General features: G+C 43.8%; 2 protein-coding genes across 5 annotated transcripts in view; one reads left to right on the top strand and one right to left on the bottom strand.

Moving 5' to 3' along the window:
* Positions 1–8938, top strand: part of STX3 (syntaxin 3) — a 47400-nt gene extending 38462 nt beyond the window's left edge. For 2 of the 4 annotated variants that reach the window (XM_063670885.1, XM_063670886.1), the window contains 2 exons: positions 1623–1733; positions 3512–3622. In XM_063670885.1, coding sequence (XP_063526955.1) covers positions 1623–1733; positions 3512–3595 — 195 coding nt within the window. In that variant the 3' untranslated portion in view covers positions 3596–3622. Of the gene's footprint in view, positions 1–1622; positions 1734–1852; positions 1964–3511; positions 3623–7081 lie in introns of those variants that run through there. The other 2 variants (XM_054439427.2, XM_054439426.2) reach the window with 2 other exon arrangements.
* A 3424-nt stretch (positions 8939–12362) lies between these two features.
* On the bottom strand, positions 12363–17089 carry MRPL16 (mitochondrial ribosomal protein L16). The gene is made up of 4 exons (XM_054440838.2): positions 16872–17089; positions 16076–16141; positions 13929–14077; positions 12363–13055 (listed from the first exon to the last, which is right to left on the bottom strand). The coding sequence occupies exons 1-4, from the start codon at positions 16924–16926 to the stop codon at positions 12570–12572; spliced, it is 756 nt and encodes a 251-aa protein (XP_054296813.1). The 5' UTR covers positions 16927–17089; the 3' UTR covers positions 12363–12569.
* Between the last annotated feature and the right edge of the window lie 1188 nt (positions 17090–18277).

Here is an 18277-nt window from a genome sequence, read left to right as displayed (position 1 = left end):
GTTGATACAGGGTTTGATGTGTTCTGTCAAGTACCCAGTTCCCCTGGATTTTTGCTTTTTTTTTTTTTTTTTTAAGATGGAGTATTGCTCTGTTGCACAGGCTGGAGTGCAGTGGCATGATCACAGCTCACTGCAGCTTGACCTCCCAGGCTCAAGCAATCCTCCCAGGATTTGTCTTTTTTCTTTCTTAAAAATCAGAGATCGGGTCTCCTAATGGTGACGTTTTAAAACAGCCTCCTGATATGGACTAGTTCACTGATGACACTGAAAATGTGATCTTTTCTCTAGTTCACAGGGAAGACTCAGGTTTAACATAAATTTTTATTTTTTTCCATTTTTTTTTCTGTTTGTATTTTTTTTTAATTTTGGCACCTTTTGCTAAGGCACAGAGCAGACAACAACATGAATGAAGGGGTAGCAAAATAGCATTGACAGAAAGACTCGAAACACTCGTGGTGCTAGTTTGACGCTTACTTTGCCCCAGGCATGCTTGCTCGGGATAGAATTCTGGATTGCCTGCATAGGGCGCTAGTTTCACATAGTTAGATGGTTCCTAGTTCTTACGGGACAGTTAAGTGTGCCACAGGGTCATGGTGCTGTGCACTGTTGCCATGAACTTCCAGCTGCTCTGACACTTGGATAGGAGAGAAAATTGCTTCTGTAGTAGGCAGACTGCACAACCTAGTTGAAGCTCGAGCACAGCTTGACTAGTTTTTGACATTGGTTCCCTGCTGAGGGCCTGGGTGCTTCCCCCCATTCCCTGCTGGCCTCTGAGACCATTTCACAAGTCCCTCCATCCCACCTCTTCTTTTCCCCCACACTGCCTTGCCGAGGAACTGGCTTGAGATTCAAGTGGTGGTAAGTGCCTTGTTCTGTTTACAGACTGCCATAAAGTGATAGAGTTGGGTTGGGTAGTTGAGGAGAATTCCTAAGATGCCTAAGATTAATTGGAATGATCAAACTTCCCTGTCAGGAAGTGATTGCTAGGAAATGGTTGGGAAGCTTGTCAAGAGACCACTGTCTGGAAGGGAAAATATAACCAAATAGCTTGGGTAAACCCAATGTCTGTCAGTTAAAGGGCCTGGAAATAACTTAGAGAAAGCAAATGTTCCCCACCTCAGATAGTTATTGAGCACCTACTGTGTGCCAGGCACTCTTCTGCAGTTAGTGAATGTACTCAATTCAGGCTGAATGATGTTGATTCGGGTCTGAATGACCAGGAAGAGGCCAGCATCCTAGTGATGTCCTAAGAACAATGAGATATCCTTATTTCGGTTCCTCTCCATGTGCTTAAGTGTTAAAAAAAAAAATAACAAAGGTTGTCCGGAGATATCTCAGAGTATATTTATAGGTAGTTACCAGGCATCTAGACAGTATGTTCTGGATGCCCGGTGGAGTGCTGGGCACAGAGAAGTAGTAAAATTCAGTGAATGTTTCTTGAACAAGTGACCGCCACCCCACCACCAAGGACTGTGAATGGGTGTCCCATGGAAGGCCATGCATCAAAGTTTCTGGATGCTCCTCTTGCCACTGAAGATTGTAAGAAAGAGAATCCCTTCCCCGCACTGGCTAGGACTATCCTGGGATGTTTACTGGGTGTGACCAGAGTCTGTTCTTTGCAGGGTGAGATGTTAGATAACATAGAGTTGAATGTCATGCACACAGTGGACCACGTGGAGAAGGCACGAGATGAAACGAAAAAAGCTGTGAAATACCAGAGTCAGGCCCGGAAGGTGAGACTCTCCTGTGGCCTTCAGAGAAGAGAGTCCATTTTGTTTGCTGTGTCTCGCTCTTTCTCTTCCCTCTCCCTGTCTCTGTTTCTGCTGCCACCACCTCTTCCATCTGGGGAAAGGGATCCATGATTGACCGTATCGAGAACAACATGGACCAGTCAGTGGGCTTTGTGGAGCGGGCCGTGGCAGATACCAAAAAGGCTGTCAAGTATCAGAGTGAAGCCCGGAGGGTGAGCACCTTCATCTCAGCTGTCCTTCGTCTCAGCTGTCTTACTAGTATCTCCTCTCCCTGGCCACCCTTACCTGTGTCCTTGAGCCCACACCTCCCTCTCTGTCGTGGCCTCATCAACCCCTCCCTCAGCCTTTCCTAGAGACAAGCTGCCTGCCCTTCCTTCCCAGGTGTGCCTTGCATGGATCTGGCTCACAAGCTATCTCCCCAAGAACCCACACTTGAAAGGCAGTTCTGTAGGATGGATGCATGGCCCAGGTGGTGCTGCTAATCTTCTTCTGGACTTAGCTCATGAGCCTTTCAGATGTTACACTTGACTCCTCTGTTCAGAAACCTTCTCTTCATTGTCTTCCACTCCAGGCGCCCAAGCCCCGCCTCCCTTCTCTTTTTCTCTACCTTGTACCTAGCTCATGCTAACTGCTATCTATACATTATGTCATATCTGATGGAGCACCTGTTATTTCTACTTTATAAATGAGATAGTTGAGGGTCAGGGGCTCAGTAACTGGGTTCAGGCCACCTAGTAAGTAGAGGCACTGGGATTCAAGTTCAGATCCCAATCATTCTCTTTCTACCACACCACTATATTTGCCCACCCTCTGGTGCCCCTGCCGCTTAAGGACTTCCAGGCTTCTGTGCTCACGACTGTGGGTGTCCAGCTCTGGTGGCTTCTGCTTTTTAGACTTTTCTCCTTTGACTGGTTCTCTTGGGCTCTGATATTGTTCTTTAGTTCTTTGTTTTTCATCCAACTTTACCTATTGCTTATGCAGGGATTTAGGGGACTGGGAAGTTATTTTACATGGTGAATCCAGGCTGGGTGGCATTTTCTGATATCCAGGCAGTGTACTGGGTCTGACAGGTAGGAGTATGGGCAAAAGTAGGAAATTAGAACTCTATCAAAAATACTTTTACATTCCCTCTTAAAACGGAAAAAATCAGTCAGTGACTTTTTATCTTGGCCAACTGCTCCTTAGAGACCCCATGATAGTGGCTCTGATTCTGTCTCTCCACATATTCAGAACTGCAGTGTGAGCTGAGAGAGGCCCCGTATTTCTCTCTGCTGGCATTCCTAGCCTAGAAGTAATTTAAGAAATTTAAAGTGTCCTAGGCTGGGTGTGGTGGTTCACACCTATAATCCCAGAACTTTGGGAGGCCGAGGTGAGAGGATTGCTTGAGCCCAGGAATTTGAGACCAGACTGGGGAACATGGGAAAATCCTGTCTCTACAAAAATAAAGAAAATGAGCTGAGCATGGTGGTGCATGCCTATACTCAGGAGGCTGAGGCAGGAGGATCACTTGAGCCCAGGAGGTCGAGGCTCTGGTGAGCCATGATCATGCCACTGCACTTTAGCCTGAGTGATAGAGAAAAACCCTGTCTTAAAAATAAATGAAGTATCCTAGAAGGATGTCTGTATGTAGAGATGTAGGCCTCTTACTCAGACTGGTAAGATATTTTCTATGTAGAGGTGACGGGTTAGGTTTTGGATGAGTTGTTATTTTTTTGGTTGTTTGTAATAATGATTTGTTTTTGTCTTATTCCTCTCTCCAGAAATTGATAATTATCATTGTGCTAGTAGTTGTGTTGCTGGGCATTTTAGCATTGATTATTGGACTTTCCGTTGGGCTGAAATAAGAGTGGCCTAAGAGGCTGCTGCACTGAAATGTAAGTAAACAAGTGGTTCTTGGGGACTCTGGATTTGGCTCCTCAAGAGGAAATTAGCTTGGGATTTCAAATTCCTCTTCTTTCCCCCTATGATTGTCCTTGGACACACTGAGCTTTCTAAAACTTTCAGTAGCCTGTGGATTCTTTATCTCCTCATAGTTCTATTGGTTTCTGGCTGCAGTACGTGGATGAGCTCTCTGTCTGTCCCCAATCTCTGTCTTGTTGTATTTCTTACCACTTCTCCCAGCATACCTGAGCACCCCAGGTGACTCCCCTTACTCAGGAAGCATGCTTCTAAGTTGGGTACACCTCTGTCTTGGATCTGGAGTCTGTCTTCTGAATTCTACTGATTTTCATGGATGTTGGGCTTTGCTTTCTGTATCCTTTTCAATGTAAATGAAACTCTGAATTGGGATTTGGATCTGCAGAGTTTTCTCTGTTGCTGACTGGTTGGGTCTTAAATGACTATAGTTAACACTTTTGAGTGTTGTGTTGTACCAGACAATGTACTAAACACCTTACACACATATCATTGAATCCTTACAACGTCCTTTGAGACAGATACAGTATTATGCACATTTTACAGACAAAGAAACTCAGTCAAAGAGAATGTTGAATAACAGGGCCAAGTTCACACAGCTAATAGTGGACCTAGCTTCTCTTTGTAAAAGAAGGTAGCCACTTATCATTAACTATAAAGCCTGGAGAACCTTAGAGGATAGTGATGCTAAAATTTAGACTATTAATTTTCTTGAAAATTTGTTAAAAATGATAGACTTACCACTGAATCACTGTTGTTTTTTTTTTTGTTTTTTTGTTTTTGAGACGGAGTCTTGCTCTATCTCCCAGGCTGCAGTGCAGTAGCATGATCTCGGCTCACTGCAACCTCCGCCTCCTGGATTCAAGTGATTCTCCTGCCTCAGCCTCCTGAGTAGCTGGGATTACAGGCACATGCTACAGCGCCCAGCTAATTTTTGTATTATTAGTAGAGATGGGGTTTTGCCATGTTGGCCAGAATGCCTTGAACTCCTGACCTCAGGTGATTTGCCCGCCTAAGCTGGGATTACAGGCGTGAGCCACTGCGCCCGGCCTGAATCATATTTTTGTTGTTGTTTTTTTTTGTTTGTTTTTTGAGACGAAGTCTTGTTCTTGTCCCCTAGGCTGGAGTGCAGTGGCGCGATCTCAGCTCACTGCAACCTCCGCCTCCTGGGTTCAAGCGATTCTCCTGCCTCAGCCTCCCGAGTCACTGGGATTATAGGTGCCTGCCACCACGCCCAGCTAATTTTTGTATTTTTAGTAGAGACGAGGTTTCACCATGTTGGCCATGCTGGTCTCAAACTCCTGACCTCAGATGATCCACCTGCCTCGGCCTCCCAAAGTGCTGGGATTACAGGCGTGAGCCACCATACCCGGCCTGAATCACGTTTAATAGTAGTGAGCATATCAATCTGGTTATTGGGACTATTAAGACTTTTGTGACTTTAAAACAAAAAATTTTTTTTTTGTTGAGATTGTGTGTTGCTCTGTCACCCAGGCTGGAGTGCAGTGGTGCAATCTTAGCTCACTGCAACCTCTGCCTCCCAGGCTCAAGTGATCCTTCTGCCTCAGCCTTCTGAGTAGCTGGGACTATAGGTGTACACCAACATGCCAAGATAACTTTTATATTTTTGTAGAGACGGGGTTTTGCCATGTCACCCAGGCTGGTCTTGAACTCCTGGACTCAAGTGATCCCACCTGCCTTGGCCTCCCAAGGTGCTGGGATTACAGGCATGAGCCACTGCACCCAGCCACTGACTTTTAAAATATTTTTCTGAATAAAATATAGCATGCATTGTTAAAAAAAAACCTATAAAATACAGAAAACATAAAACTAATGAACTTTTAATATTATTGCTGATAACCTTGTGGCACGTTCACATACTCAGACATAGTTTTACATAGTTCAGACTATATTATCCATAGTTTTGTACCCAGTTAGAAAATTATAAGCATTATTCCACAGCATTAAAATCTCTTTGTAAATCGAATTTTCAATATGAGATTGTGGCCATACTCTCAAATATTTAAAATTTTTACAAGTTGGAGGTTTATGTTATTTTGCTATAGCTAACAGTGTGACTAACCTTATTTAATATTTTTCTCCTTTAAATTTTCTCTTTATTACCAACTCATATAAGTTGGATTACTGAAATAACAGGTATAAACATTTTTAAGTCTTGGCACATAATACCATGCCAGTACCCAGAGCGGTGCCTTCCTTTTATATTTGTTTCAGTGTGTCTCTTCTTATTCCTCCTCCTTCCATGTGATGAGAGGATCTAAAAGTCAGCTTATTCTAGCACTGAGCATTCAGCTTCATCCTGAAAGATAAGCAACAGTGAGATGAACAACCTCTCATAGACAGGTGGTTGGTTGATTTTTTTTTTCCCCCTCTTTTTTCTGGCACTTGGAGTCTAGCCTTTGACTTTTTTGTATGTGAACTTTAAATTTTGGTTTGGCTCTGAACAATCTGATTGAAATAGATGTTGCAATTTTAAAAAGATATAAGAGTTGTTATTTTTCCATATCCTTGGATGAAAGATGATATGCAAATTCGTGGTGCCCCTTTCTATTCCTAATTCCAGGACTTCAGAAGGTATATGAATCATTTTTCAGGACGTAACTCCTCAAAGAGGAGCAGACTAATTAATATGTTGTTTTTGGTTGACTATCCCTATCTTTAACCTGCTAAATTGCTGAGCAGTTGTTAAGCTGCTTTTTTTGTAGTGTATTCCATGTTCCCTAACAAAGTCAAGACTGATTGTTGCCTAGGTCTGGACTCTCCTCTTCCTCCATGTCACCCAAGGGAGAGAGGTCTCTGAACAGAAGGGTAGACAGTGTGTTTATATTTCCTAATAATGTGCCAGCTGCTTGCTCTAACATCATAGTATCCTCATTTTACAGACGGGGAAGGAGCAAAGAAGTTAAGGAACTTGCCCAAGGCTACATAGCTCATAAGGTGGAGCAGCCATAATATGACCCCTGAACTTTTTCCATAGGCTTTTCATTGTGTCCTTCTGTTTTCTAAAAGAAAGGCAGCAGGGAGTTCATGAAGATTGAGAACCAGAAAGCAGCTCCTGCAGCCTGTCTTCAGGAGCGGTGCTGCTGTGGGACCTGCAGAGCAGGTGTTTTCACTAGGGATTGTCCCTTCGCACCACGTCCTTCCATGGGTGTGGACAGCCTGTGAGAAGGCTTATAAAAGGCCTAGAGGCTTTTCTATTTTTTTCCCCTCTCACAGTAGGGCCTTTTGTTCTTTGTACAGTGGGATATTTAACTCCAGGTTCTGTCCTGGGTTTGTCTATTTCATAGTGATTTCTGGTCTTTCCTCCCCACCTTCCAGGTTTGTGGCTGACTCCTTCTGTTGCCCTTTGCCTTCTTCCTGTGTACTGATCAGCTCCTCCTTTCCCTGCCTCCTAGAAACGGATTTCACTCCAGACTGGTGTGGCCACCCTTGTCTTCAGATGAGAATGGAGTCTGAATGGCCTTCCTGAGAGCGAGTGCCACCCGTTCCTTTGTTTCCTTGCGACCACCCTTGGACCTGACTCAGCTAACAATCTAGCCCTGGGGGAATGTGATCTACCTGATGCGACCCTGAGTTCTCCTCAGAGCCTCCTCCTGCCCCACCAGCTCTCAAGTACCTTTTCTCCTGGACTGTGTGAACCCACCCAGCTTTCTTCCTCCCTGTTGTGTGTCAGATTATGCCTTGCACCTGGGAAAGCTCTTGTGAGACCCTCCCAAGGTGCTGTATTTTTCTACCTCATGGAGTATTCTCCCAGAAACTGCAATGTATTTTTTTACGGGAGTATCTTTAACAAAGCAGAAGGATTCTTCTAAGTTCGGCAACAAGAAGGCTTGGATCTGAGTCTTCTACCTGGCAGGATGCCAATCCTGTTTGTTGTCCGTATGTCCTGAAAACATGAGGGACTGGCAGATGTCATTTTGGTCTAAAGAGCTGACTTGTTTGAAATTCAGCCTTAAATTAAGCTCTTAGTTGTTCAGCTTGGGGGGCAACTTTGATTTTTCTCTGTGTTGTAGTCTCTCATATTTACTCAAGGAGGGACCAGGATGATACAGTCATCTGAGGTTATGCTTTGCAAAAGGCTGACAGTATGGAATATGTTTCCATGTCTGAGTCTTAGAAACTGGCTGTTCATTGTTAGAAAGTGATGCTTTGTGAGACTATTGTCTTGGGGACAAAAATAATCAGGGATTTTAAATTGGGCAAGGGACAAGGTGCTAGAATCCTAAGCTCTGGAAATATTTCATGACACTGGTGTATTCACTCATGTGTTCCAGATGTATTCTAATTGTGTATGAGATATATGTACACATAAGTGTGTGCCTCTCAGGAAGTAGGAAATAAAAATGGAAGCTATTATGACCTCAAAAAAAAAAAAAAAGCCAACTTTGGGCTAGGATAAAAATTGGGTTAAAGGACATTTGCTTACCTGCAAATGAATCACTGCGGAAATGTGATCTTCCCATATCATCAAGAAACTTGTTTTCTGGATGAATACTGGGAGAATAAAATGAGAACTCTGGAGTGAGCTAAATTGATCCCAATTAAGTTTTTCTGCTTAGCAGACAGAAGGTATAATTTTTTGACACCCTTCCCCACCTGCTGCCTATGCTAGGCTTGTCCTGAGAACATCCCTCAGTAACTTGATATTCACATGACCTACAGGATGTCCCATCTGCAGGGCTGAGTCAGTTGGGGAACACCAGAGGCTACACAGTAGCTCTTCCTGCTACTGGGTTAATGAGCTTGGCAGGTTCTTTGTCTCACTTAATTCTTATCATGGAAGCAGCAGCAGCAGCCGCCAGGAAATCTTCAAGTGTAGTATCTGTGCTAACCCAGTGGTAAATCCCTTAGATCCCCTGCTGGTCTCTGGCAGTCTCCTTGATTTTGGGTACCATGTATATTTTCAGCTTTGACTTTAATGCTTTCTAGGATAGGGTAAGCACCTTTAATTCAGGCACTGTCCATTAGCTTCCTTTGCAAAGGCTATTTATGGCCGGTCACAATCCAGCACTCAGACAGAGCCAAGGCAATATCCTCTTGCCCATGGCTATGATGTCAGACAGTGGATGGGCTCCAGCAACAAGAGACAAAATCACTAAAGGCCTTTGCTCTCCTCTGACATTGAGGCCTGGGGCTTACAGTTTGGAATACAACATGTGAAGGTTTTTGTTGTTGTTTGTATTTTTTAGATGTAAACTTGATTATTTTATTGCTAATTTAAAAATAAAAATGACTTTGTATTGATTGTGAAACGGTTCTGGCTCTGTCTCCATGCAGAAACACAATGATCTGGTGCCACCATGTGGTGATTTTTATTCAGGTTTTAGAATGCAGTTCACATCTTTTTAAGCCATGTGCTGGATCAGATGGTTCAAAAGTGCAGTTTTTGAACATGGTTTAACTCCCACACAATGCAGTGTAACTATGTTTATGTTTCAGATTTGAGGTGTTCCCCCCAAAAGAATTTGGTTCAGTCCTTGGGAGTATCTGGCTTTAGGAGGAAATGGGGGAGATCTGTCACGATATTATCTAGAAGGTGGAATGACCATACCACACATCCTCTGGGAATCCTTTTGATCTAACTTGAATGTCTCACCAAAAATAACATTTCTGTTGGCACTGTGGGTCCTAGAAGCCAGATCCATCTCCTTTTTCCTTCTGTTGCTCTCCTCCTTCACACCCTCTTCCATGTCCACATGCACCTATCTCCCTGCAGAATACTTTTTGCGATGATGTTTCTCATGTATTCTTTCTTTCCTTGTCTGGATGAACAGAAGAAGATCATGATCATGATCTGCTGTATTATCCTTGCGATCATCTTAGCTTCCACCATTGGGAGCATATTTGCCTGAAAAAGGTGAGCCATCTGTGGGGAGGGTCAGGCCTTCTTTCACTGACTTGAAACCTTTGCGTCTTGGGGGCACTCTAGGTGCCTTAATCTGGGTGGGATTAGGTGCTAATAACGGTTAGAGAAAACTAAAGAAAGGGATGTTTCAGAGACAGAAAAGTGAGTGAAGAATGAACTGTTAGTAGGTAGTCTGTGGGAGGAGAGGGGAGACAGAAGGTGGCAATCTGTCCTATAACCTGGTGTGGCAGAATGCTTTGTACAGGTGAAGGATATTGATTCCTGCTAAACAGTTTGAGCCTTGGTATCTGGAAGTGACAAAAGGAACAAGAATTAGTTCTTGCATTAGGTGCATCTTGAACTTTTTGGAAGAGGGCCGGCCACACAGTAAATTCCAATTAAATTTCTTCCCTTTCAAGGTTAATGAAAGTTAACACAGCCTTGTGTGTAGTCCTTTACCCCGGGTAAGAGGGATTTGGTGATCCCAGCCATGAACACCATGCTATATAATCTATGATTTTTTTCCTCCATTTTTCTATTATCTCCCACAGCCCTCACAGACTGATCGACTGGCATTTCTAATCCTCCTTGCACTTCTGTGGTACCATCACTTCTCCACACAGACTCCTCATCAGCTTCTCCTCTTTCCATTATGAAACCTCTTAAGAAACAGGGCACCAATCAACTACTTATTAAGAATTATGCAAAGAACAAACGTATACAGAATTGGGTGGAGGACAGGGACAGGGAGTACAGATACATAGCTGATTAGGCAGATGGTTTAAAGGAGGACTGCAGGGTAGAGAAGCAAGCAGAGTGGGTGCCTCTTTAGGAAGTGACACTTACAGCCTGCACGTGCAGTATGGCTGTGAAGGGGCAGATATCATAGCACACCTAACTCAACAGGATCTTACTTGAACTGCTGTGAGTTGGTCCAGTCAGGGCACTTCCGCTCTTCAGGCTCCTCTAGGTCTCACCTTTGACCACCCTACATCTGTTTCCTCTTTCAGGCTCCAGCAGTACTCTTAAAAATGAAGTTTATCTAAGGATAAGCACATGCCTGTATTGCTCACTGCTGTGTCCCCACTTTTTAGCACAGCGCCTGCTGCTTACTGGTACTCAAATATCTGCTGACTTATAATTAAGCTCTTATTTCAGTCATGGACAAATCCTTGGGTTTGACTCCTAAACTCTTTAAGGTACCAATGAGAACGTGGTTTGTTACTATCAGAGGCTGTGTAAATCCGCTCGGGAATGGGCTGATCTACTTATGCAAACTACCAACCTTTCAAACCCCATTACCACAACATGAAACTTTAAAGTGCTTTTTCTATGGGTGGTGATGGTGGAGTTCTAGCAACAGCCTCTTAATCTGTGGAGAAGATGGCTGGCCCCGGGACTGTGGTCCAATAACAAAATACAGGCCCACAAAAGAAAAGAAATAGGTTTATAGTATGACTGAACTCACATATCAGTAGAACACTCTGAACCATAACAAAGAACAGATAAAGGTGTCAAGTGAGAAAGCTGAAATGAGGTTCTCACTCACTTCACCTCTCACCTGATTGATTTGTGTTGCTAGCTGAAACTGCTGGCCAGTAATGCATGTGTAAGAAACTGGTATAGGCCGGGCACGGTGGCTCGCGCCTGTAATCCCAGCCCTTTGGGAGGCCGAGGCAGGTGGATCACCAGCCTGACCAACATAGTGAAACCCCCTCTCTACAAAAAATACAAAAATTACCCAGGCATGGTGGCTTGCACCTGTATTCCCAGCTACTTGGGAGACTGAGGCAGAAGAATTGCTTGAACGCAAGAGATGGAGGTTGCAGTGAGCCGAGATCGCCCCACTGCACTCCAGCCTGGGCAACAAGAGCGAAATTCCATCTCAAAAAAAAAAAAAGAAACTGTTCTTAATACTATCCCCAATTCCATTCAAGATTCAGTTGTGTTCAGCTTTAAAACCAGCTATGTGAATGTGAGTTCTAGTGCAGATTATTTAGTGATTATGTAACTAAAATTGATGAAAAAATCACAGTATACAACTGTGAGGAGCACACAACTGCTAAGTTTGTACTTTTGAAAGTAAATTATTCTTTGTTTGATACCTTATTTTTTTAAGAAAGTGGGATTAAAAATATTTTGGTCAGTGCTGTTTTCTACCCACCTTCAAAAGCCAATGGTTTGATATTTCTATTAATTTGTGCTTCCTTTAGTTTTAATAGGGGATAGAAGACTGCAGCTGGTTAGGTCTGGAAAACATTAATCTGGGCAAACGGAGCTGGAGCTGTGAGGATCTGAGTCCCAGGGGGCCCTCACTCACTAGCAGTAAGAATTTAAGTGGTGCATGGCACATAGCACTGTACTAGATTCTGCAGGGGCACAAACATAGAGCCAAACACCCTCCCTCTTTGGAGAATTTCAGACCCAGAAAAGGCCACGCAGTTCTAACTTTTGTCATCAGTTCGTTTTGCTAAAAGGCCAAGAGTATGTTCCTTGCATATTGTCCAACATCCTCCTTCCAAGATTGTGAGAAGATGGGTAGCTGGGCATCAATAAATGTTGAATCAATTGACCTATGTACTATTGTTTTTTTCTTACTCTAAAAATGTGTCTTTAACCTAGTAAAATATCACAAACTAGCTCCTGAAGTGTGTACGCATAAAAGGCAGTATAAACATTTAAGTGAGACTCGCATCATAGATGGGGGAATGCAAACATTTGTTTCAGCCTTCATGTTCATCTTACACCCCAGGAGGACCAAGAACTCTTTAGTCATTCAGGCCTATTTCTTAATCTTTTAAGGGATTAAGAATGACCAATGAGAAGTTATATCCTGAACTGATGTTTAAATTTTATTTAATAAAAATACAGTTTTCTTTTTAAATCAACAAATAACATTGTTTTTCAGAAATCTACTCGTATGCTGCTCCTTAGTTATGGCTTAAGAGCTACCCAAAGACTTTAGTGGGTAGGCTGAGGGGAACAGAAATGCAGAATCCTTCTTTCAATAGCCTATATACAGTTATCTCCTACACTCACTACACACGTTTGGGCATGTAGAACTTGCCCCAGTATTTCCCCTTGTGGGTCAAGTCATATGGGCTCAGTACTTTCCGTATGCCCAGCATGTTGGCAGTGGCTATTCGCTCAAATGTCCAGGGGTTCTGGTTGTTATGTTCTCTTTCCTCTTGATCTTTTCGCATCTTCTCTAGAGTCTCGCGGCTCACAGCCTTTGCTGCGAAGGGCAACTTGTGGGAAACCTGGTCAAGGAAACCTTGCACTTCTTCAAATTCACAACGTCCACCCATCTCTACAATAAGGCGGCCAGCCTTCACAGGTGTCACGTAGCGGTCAACGGCACCTTTGCCTCCCCCCATGCGATGCCCAACACTTTTGCGAGTGATGGGCTTGAAAGGGGCTGGTACTCGCCATATGGCAAACATGTTCTTGGGGTCCATAGAGCGGTTGATTGTCAGGCGCATCATTTCAAAGTGGCCCCAATGCAGGTAGCCACCACCCAATGCCTAAAAGTGAATGGGAGAATTAGAAACACATGCGGACTTCGACATCGTCTATGGGCTCATTATTTTGTCTCTTCTAGTAACTGTGGCTTCAATGATACAATTGAAAATAAAAATCTAAGTTCTAATAAGTCCCATGGAGGAAAAGCCTAGGGTACACAGTAATAGAGTGAAGGGGGACCCATTTCAGTGGAGAGCCAGGAAGGCTTCTTTGAAGAGGTGACATCTAAAGCTAAGACCAGAATAAAAAGAACTAGCCAAGGGAAAAGAGAGGAGTGTGCCAGGCATAAGAAAGGCTTATGTGGAGGCCCTGGCACAGCAGAGGGCTTGGCAAGTTGAACAGAAGCCAATGTGGCTGGAGTAGGGTGAGGAATGGGGAGAGTGGGCAGGAGGTTCTGAGAGGTCAGTGGGGGTGATTATGTAGGCTGCAGGAAGAGGACTTTGGAATATCACTCTGGCTGCCTGGTGGAAAACAAATCCTAGTGCACACCCATTTGTGTGGCTGCTGACATCAAGTCTTTATGGAAGCTACTCAACAAGTAAGGAAACAGCTGTCTTCCACACCCTATATTGTGGATGGTTTTATTTTTACCAGAGCTTGAAAAGGTCTCATGATCTGATTATGGGGCACATTAGCTAGCCCCTTCCTTCTGCTTTTACGTTATTTTCACTCTACATTAAAAAAAAAAAAAAGATGTATAACCCAAATGTTTATTTACTGGGTACCCAGCAGCCTCTGTACATACAGTTTAAAGAGGAACTGGTGGCAGTTCTAATAAAAACTGTGGAGGAAGAGACTAAATTATCTCAAGGAGTATGAGATTTTATTATTCCCTAGCTTCCATCCCATTGCTGCTCGATGCTGAATTCACTCACCAAAATTGCAAAATTGCCTTCTGTAAACTCCGTAGCTTCAGTGGAAGGTCCCCGTATGTCACTTAAATTTTTAGGTTCTCTTCTTACTTTTGGCACAAGTGGTGCCCTTTCAATAAATCTAAGCTTGGGTTTTTCAGGAATGGAAACATCTAAAAGAAGCACAGACAACCAGGATAAAGTAAAACTACACATCGCAAAAGATCTATTTTCCTAGAAAGATTTATAACAGGTGAAAGTCTTAATTTCTTTTTTCTTCATTTTTTGGTAGAGACAGGGTCTCACTATGTTGCCCAGGTTGGTTTCAAACTCCTGGCCTCAAGTGATTTTCCTGCCTTTACCTCCCAAAGTGTTGGGATTACAAGTGTGAGCCACCATATCCAGCCTGAAAGTCTTAAAAGTTACCACTGAACAGTAACTGTAAAGGTATATTACATTTTTGCAGATGCTTTTAGTGACACTGGAATCTTCTGGCTGTGACAGTGGCTAATGGAAATGTTTCTAAAACTTTAAAGATAGCAAAGTTTTATCCTCTGAATTCAAATGCGCTTATTAATCACCAACTCTGCTTAACACTGTAACAGGGATTGTTTGGAAATCACTATTTCACTTAATCTTTAAAATAACTTTATAGCCTTGGTATTCTTTCAGGACTCCCTTTTTAAAAATTTTAAACTTGTCAAAGTTTAACACAGCTATATCAAAGGGCCAAATTAAAAATATACAGCTCAGTGAATTACCAGAAAGTGAACACATGAACACACATCACTATTACGCAGATCAACAAACAGGATTATTAGGCAGGTAGTATTTTGAATCTACATTTTATAGAAGAGGAACCTGAGGGCTAAAAACATTTTATAATCTGGTCTATGCCATCCAGTTCAACAGCAAAGCTACATACCATGTCACAAAAATATATACATATATTTCCCTGCCTCTCTGGATGTTAATGGGGGTAGTGGAAGAATACTATATTGTACATAAAAATATCTAAGTTCTCCAGCTCTGCCACATTCTTGTTGAGAAACTTACAACCTAGGAATCCTTTGATCAATGCTCTTTCTCTCATATATGCAGGGACTTTTCATGCTGAGACCTGCACAGGTCAGTGTGCCAGGTTTGGGTGGGTGGGCAAAACTTCAGGCCAGACATGTGACATCTTCTTTATCATCCTTACTTGACAATTTGGGGAAAAAAGTTAACATACAAATCATTTTTTAAAATTTCTAAAGTGAACCAAGTATGGCTTTATAATGGAGACAAATACAAAATAGAAGAGTTTGAGGAAATATCAAATTATTACTATCAGAGTTTCAGAAGGTGCCCCTCAATTTCTATATGTAGCTACAGAGAAACTTAGTAGTGCTTTCACCTACAAGTCAAAAGGTACTTTCAAAACATGGTGGTTTAACAATTCTGTACAGAAGACCCTCAGATGTACAGACCCTATTCATTTTTTTGAGGGTTCCAGTATATTTCTTTTTTAAAAAGTAAACTAGTTTTACGATATTGTGGCTTAAATTTAACAAATTAAAGCTTTTTCACATATCGTTAGATGACTGCATATATGTAAACTTATTTGGAAAGAACATCAAAAGTCCAGGTTTTTTTTTTTTCTTTTGAGACAAGAGTCTCACTCTGTTGCCCAGGCTGGAATGCAGTGGCCTCCTGAGTAGCTGGGATTACAGGTGTAAACTACCACGCCCAGCTAATTGTATTTTTAGTAGAGACGGGGTTTCACCAGGTTGGCAGGCTGGTCTCCAACTCCTGGCCTCAAGTGATCCACCCGCCTCCGCCTCCTAAAGTGCTGTGATTACAGGCGTGAGCCACCATGCCCGCCCAAAAATCCAGATTTCAGGCCAATGACTACTGGCTGAGTGGACCATGGGACACACACCAGTTGGAGGTGTTAGGGGAGCTATCTCATTAGACGCTGCTCCGTAAGAGCAGGGAACTTTTTTGGTTTCCTTTGTTCTCTATTTCTAGTGCTCAGAATATTGGTTGGCAAAACTGTACGCTCTAAAAACATATTTATTGAAAGAGTGAACGGGGATGGGAAACACGAGAACATTCCTATGTCATCTCCCACCCGCTCCTGGTTTCCATCAGAGAAAAGATTTACAAACAGGAGAAAGACAAGCTCTCACCTTCAAAACCTGGTACTGGGAGCAGTGTCTTTAGGCCAGCACTGGCGGGGAGGGGTGCCCAAGAATCTACAAAGACAAATCAAGTTAAACGACGAAGGTAACAAGGCCGGGAACCCGATACAACCTGGGCCAAAGGTATTACTTCTTATTTTTATTTATTTTATTTTTTTGAGACGGAGTCTTGCTCTGTCGCCCAGGCTCCAGTGCAGTGGCGCGATCTCGGCTCACTGCAACCTCCGCCTCCCGGGTTCAAGAGATTCTCCTGCCTCAGCCTCCGGACTAGCTGGGATTACAGGCGCCCACCTGTAATGTAATGGGATTACATTAGCCCAGCTAATTTTTTTGTATTTTCAGTAGAGACGGAGTTTCACCATGTTGGCCAGGCTGGTTTCAAACTCCTGACCTCAAGTGATTCGCCCGCCTCGGCCTCTCAAAGTGCTGGTATTAAAGGAGTTAGCCGCCGCGCCCGCCCAAAAGTACTTCCGCCGGAGGAGTCTTGAGGTGTGGGATGCGGATTCCACTAAATGGACTCAAAGGCTCAGGCTCCGCAAAAGGCCAGCCGGGGTCTCTGGCGCCGCAAAAGGCCAGCCGGGGTCTCTGGGCGCCGACTCCCAGACGCAGCTGTGACCCTCTTGCACGAACCCATACAGTGGAGCTCGGCGGTGGGATAGCGTAGTCCCTAACCAGTGCTTCACCAAGCGTGTGCAGAGCCGCCTTTTGGGTTAGGGAGAAAAAGCACTGGAGGGTGGGGGAGGAAGAGGGGTAAAGTCTTTAGGAACCAAAAGGGACTTCTGACCTGACAAGGGCACCCGCAGGAGCGGCGCACTAGCGCGAGCCAGCAGCCTCCACATGGTCACGGGCGTCCGGCAGCGCGGAGCTCCCCCAGCGACTCCAGCTGTTTCCTGCACCCAGGTAGGCAGCGACACTCTACTACCTAGCTGGAATCGGCTCAGGACACTGCTCAGTGGGGCCGGAAGTTGTGTTCACTCGGGTCCACTCCGCAGAGTCCCGACGGAAGCGAAAGAAACTCGAGCGACGGGGGTTGAGTTCCGGGGGAGGTTGAGTTCCTCAGAAGGTTGTGTTCCTCCGGTCAAAGGCGCTGTCCGCCCAGCCACGCCCAGGGGCTCTGTTGGCCCTCTAGGGTTCTCTTTCCAATCCCCAGTCTTTCCCTAGAAGAAGAGGGCGGCGGGGCGGGGAGTCTTTTGTTTTATTTATTTATTTTTCTGCGGAGTACAACTGTCAGTGCCTGCCGGTTGCTTAGCAAGGTGGTCTCTTTACGATTCACAGCCTTTGAGATCTTTTTCTAGGGGACGCCTCAAAAACATTAGGAGAATACCAGATTTGGCAATGGTTTAACATGTATAGAGCAATTGCAATGTGTCATTGAGTACCTCATTCGTTAGTCCTGCCAACGAATCTATGAGATAAGTCGTTATACTTATTTTGCAGATTCAATCCTGAGGGTGAAATAATTTAACTTGTTCTGGGTCATACAACAGGAAAACAGTACCATCAGAATTTGAGCACAGTCTGTGATTCCAGAGATCTCAGTGAATGAACAATATTGTTGATGAAAAGAGTGAAATTCTGTAAGATATTGGAAGAGATTTATTCTGAGCCAAATATGAGCAACCATGGCCTGTGACACAGCCCTCAGGAGGTCCTGAGAACATGTGCCCAAGGTGGTAGAAGTGCAGCTTGGCTTTATACATATTAGAGGGGCATGAGACATCAATCAAATGCATTTAAGAAATACATTAGTTTGGTTCAGAAAGGCGGGACAAGTCAAGGTGGGCTTCTAGGCTATAGGTAAATGTAAACATTTTCTGGTTGACAATAGGTTGAATTTGTCCAAAGACCTGGGATGGATAGAAAGGAATGTTCAGGTTAAACATAAATGATTGTAGAGACCAAGTTTTATTATGCAGAGGAAGCTCTTAGATAGCAGACTTTAGAGAAAGACTGTTGTAAATTGTTTTTTTATCTGACTTAAAAGGGTGCCTGGAGGCTGGGCCCAGTGGTTCACGCCTGTAATCTCAGCACTTTGGGAGGCCGAATCGGGCAGATTACCTGAGGTCAGGAGTTCGAGACCAGCCTGACCAATATGGTGAAACCCCGTCTCTACTAAAAATACAAAAAATTAGCTGGACGTGGTGGCGGGTGCCTGTAATCCCAGCTACTTGGGAAGCTGAGGCAGGAGAA

Source organism: Pongo pygmaeus, chromosome 9 (genome assembly GCF_028885625.2).
Source record: "Pongo pygmaeus isolate AG05252 chromosome 9, NHGRI_mPonPyg2-v2.0_pri, whole genome shotgun sequence".
In the NCBI taxonomy this organism is placed as follows: Eukaryota; Metazoa; Chordata; class Mammalia; order Primates; family Hominidae; genus Pongo; species Pongo pygmaeus.
Note: the sequence above shows the minus strand (reverse complement) of the source record. Positions and strands in the feature narration are given on the sequence as shown.

What these genes read in the sequence shown, in the direction of transcription:
- MRPL16 (XM_054440838.2), bottom strand. Translation starts at nt 16,926, where the DNA reads ATGTGGAGGCTGCTGGCTCGCGCTAGTGCGCCGCTCCTGCGGGTGCCC. An exon ending in CCTGCGGGTGCCCTTGTCAG is followed by an intron (nt 16,142 to 16,871) that starts GTCAGAAGTCCC and finishes TTGTCTTTGTAG; the next exon opens with ATTCTTGGGCACCCCTCCCC. An exon ending in AAGGCAATTTTGCAATTTTG is followed by an intron (nt 13,056 to 13,928) that starts GTGAGTGAATTC and finishes ATTCACTTTTAG; the next exon opens with GCATTGGGTGGTGGCTACCT.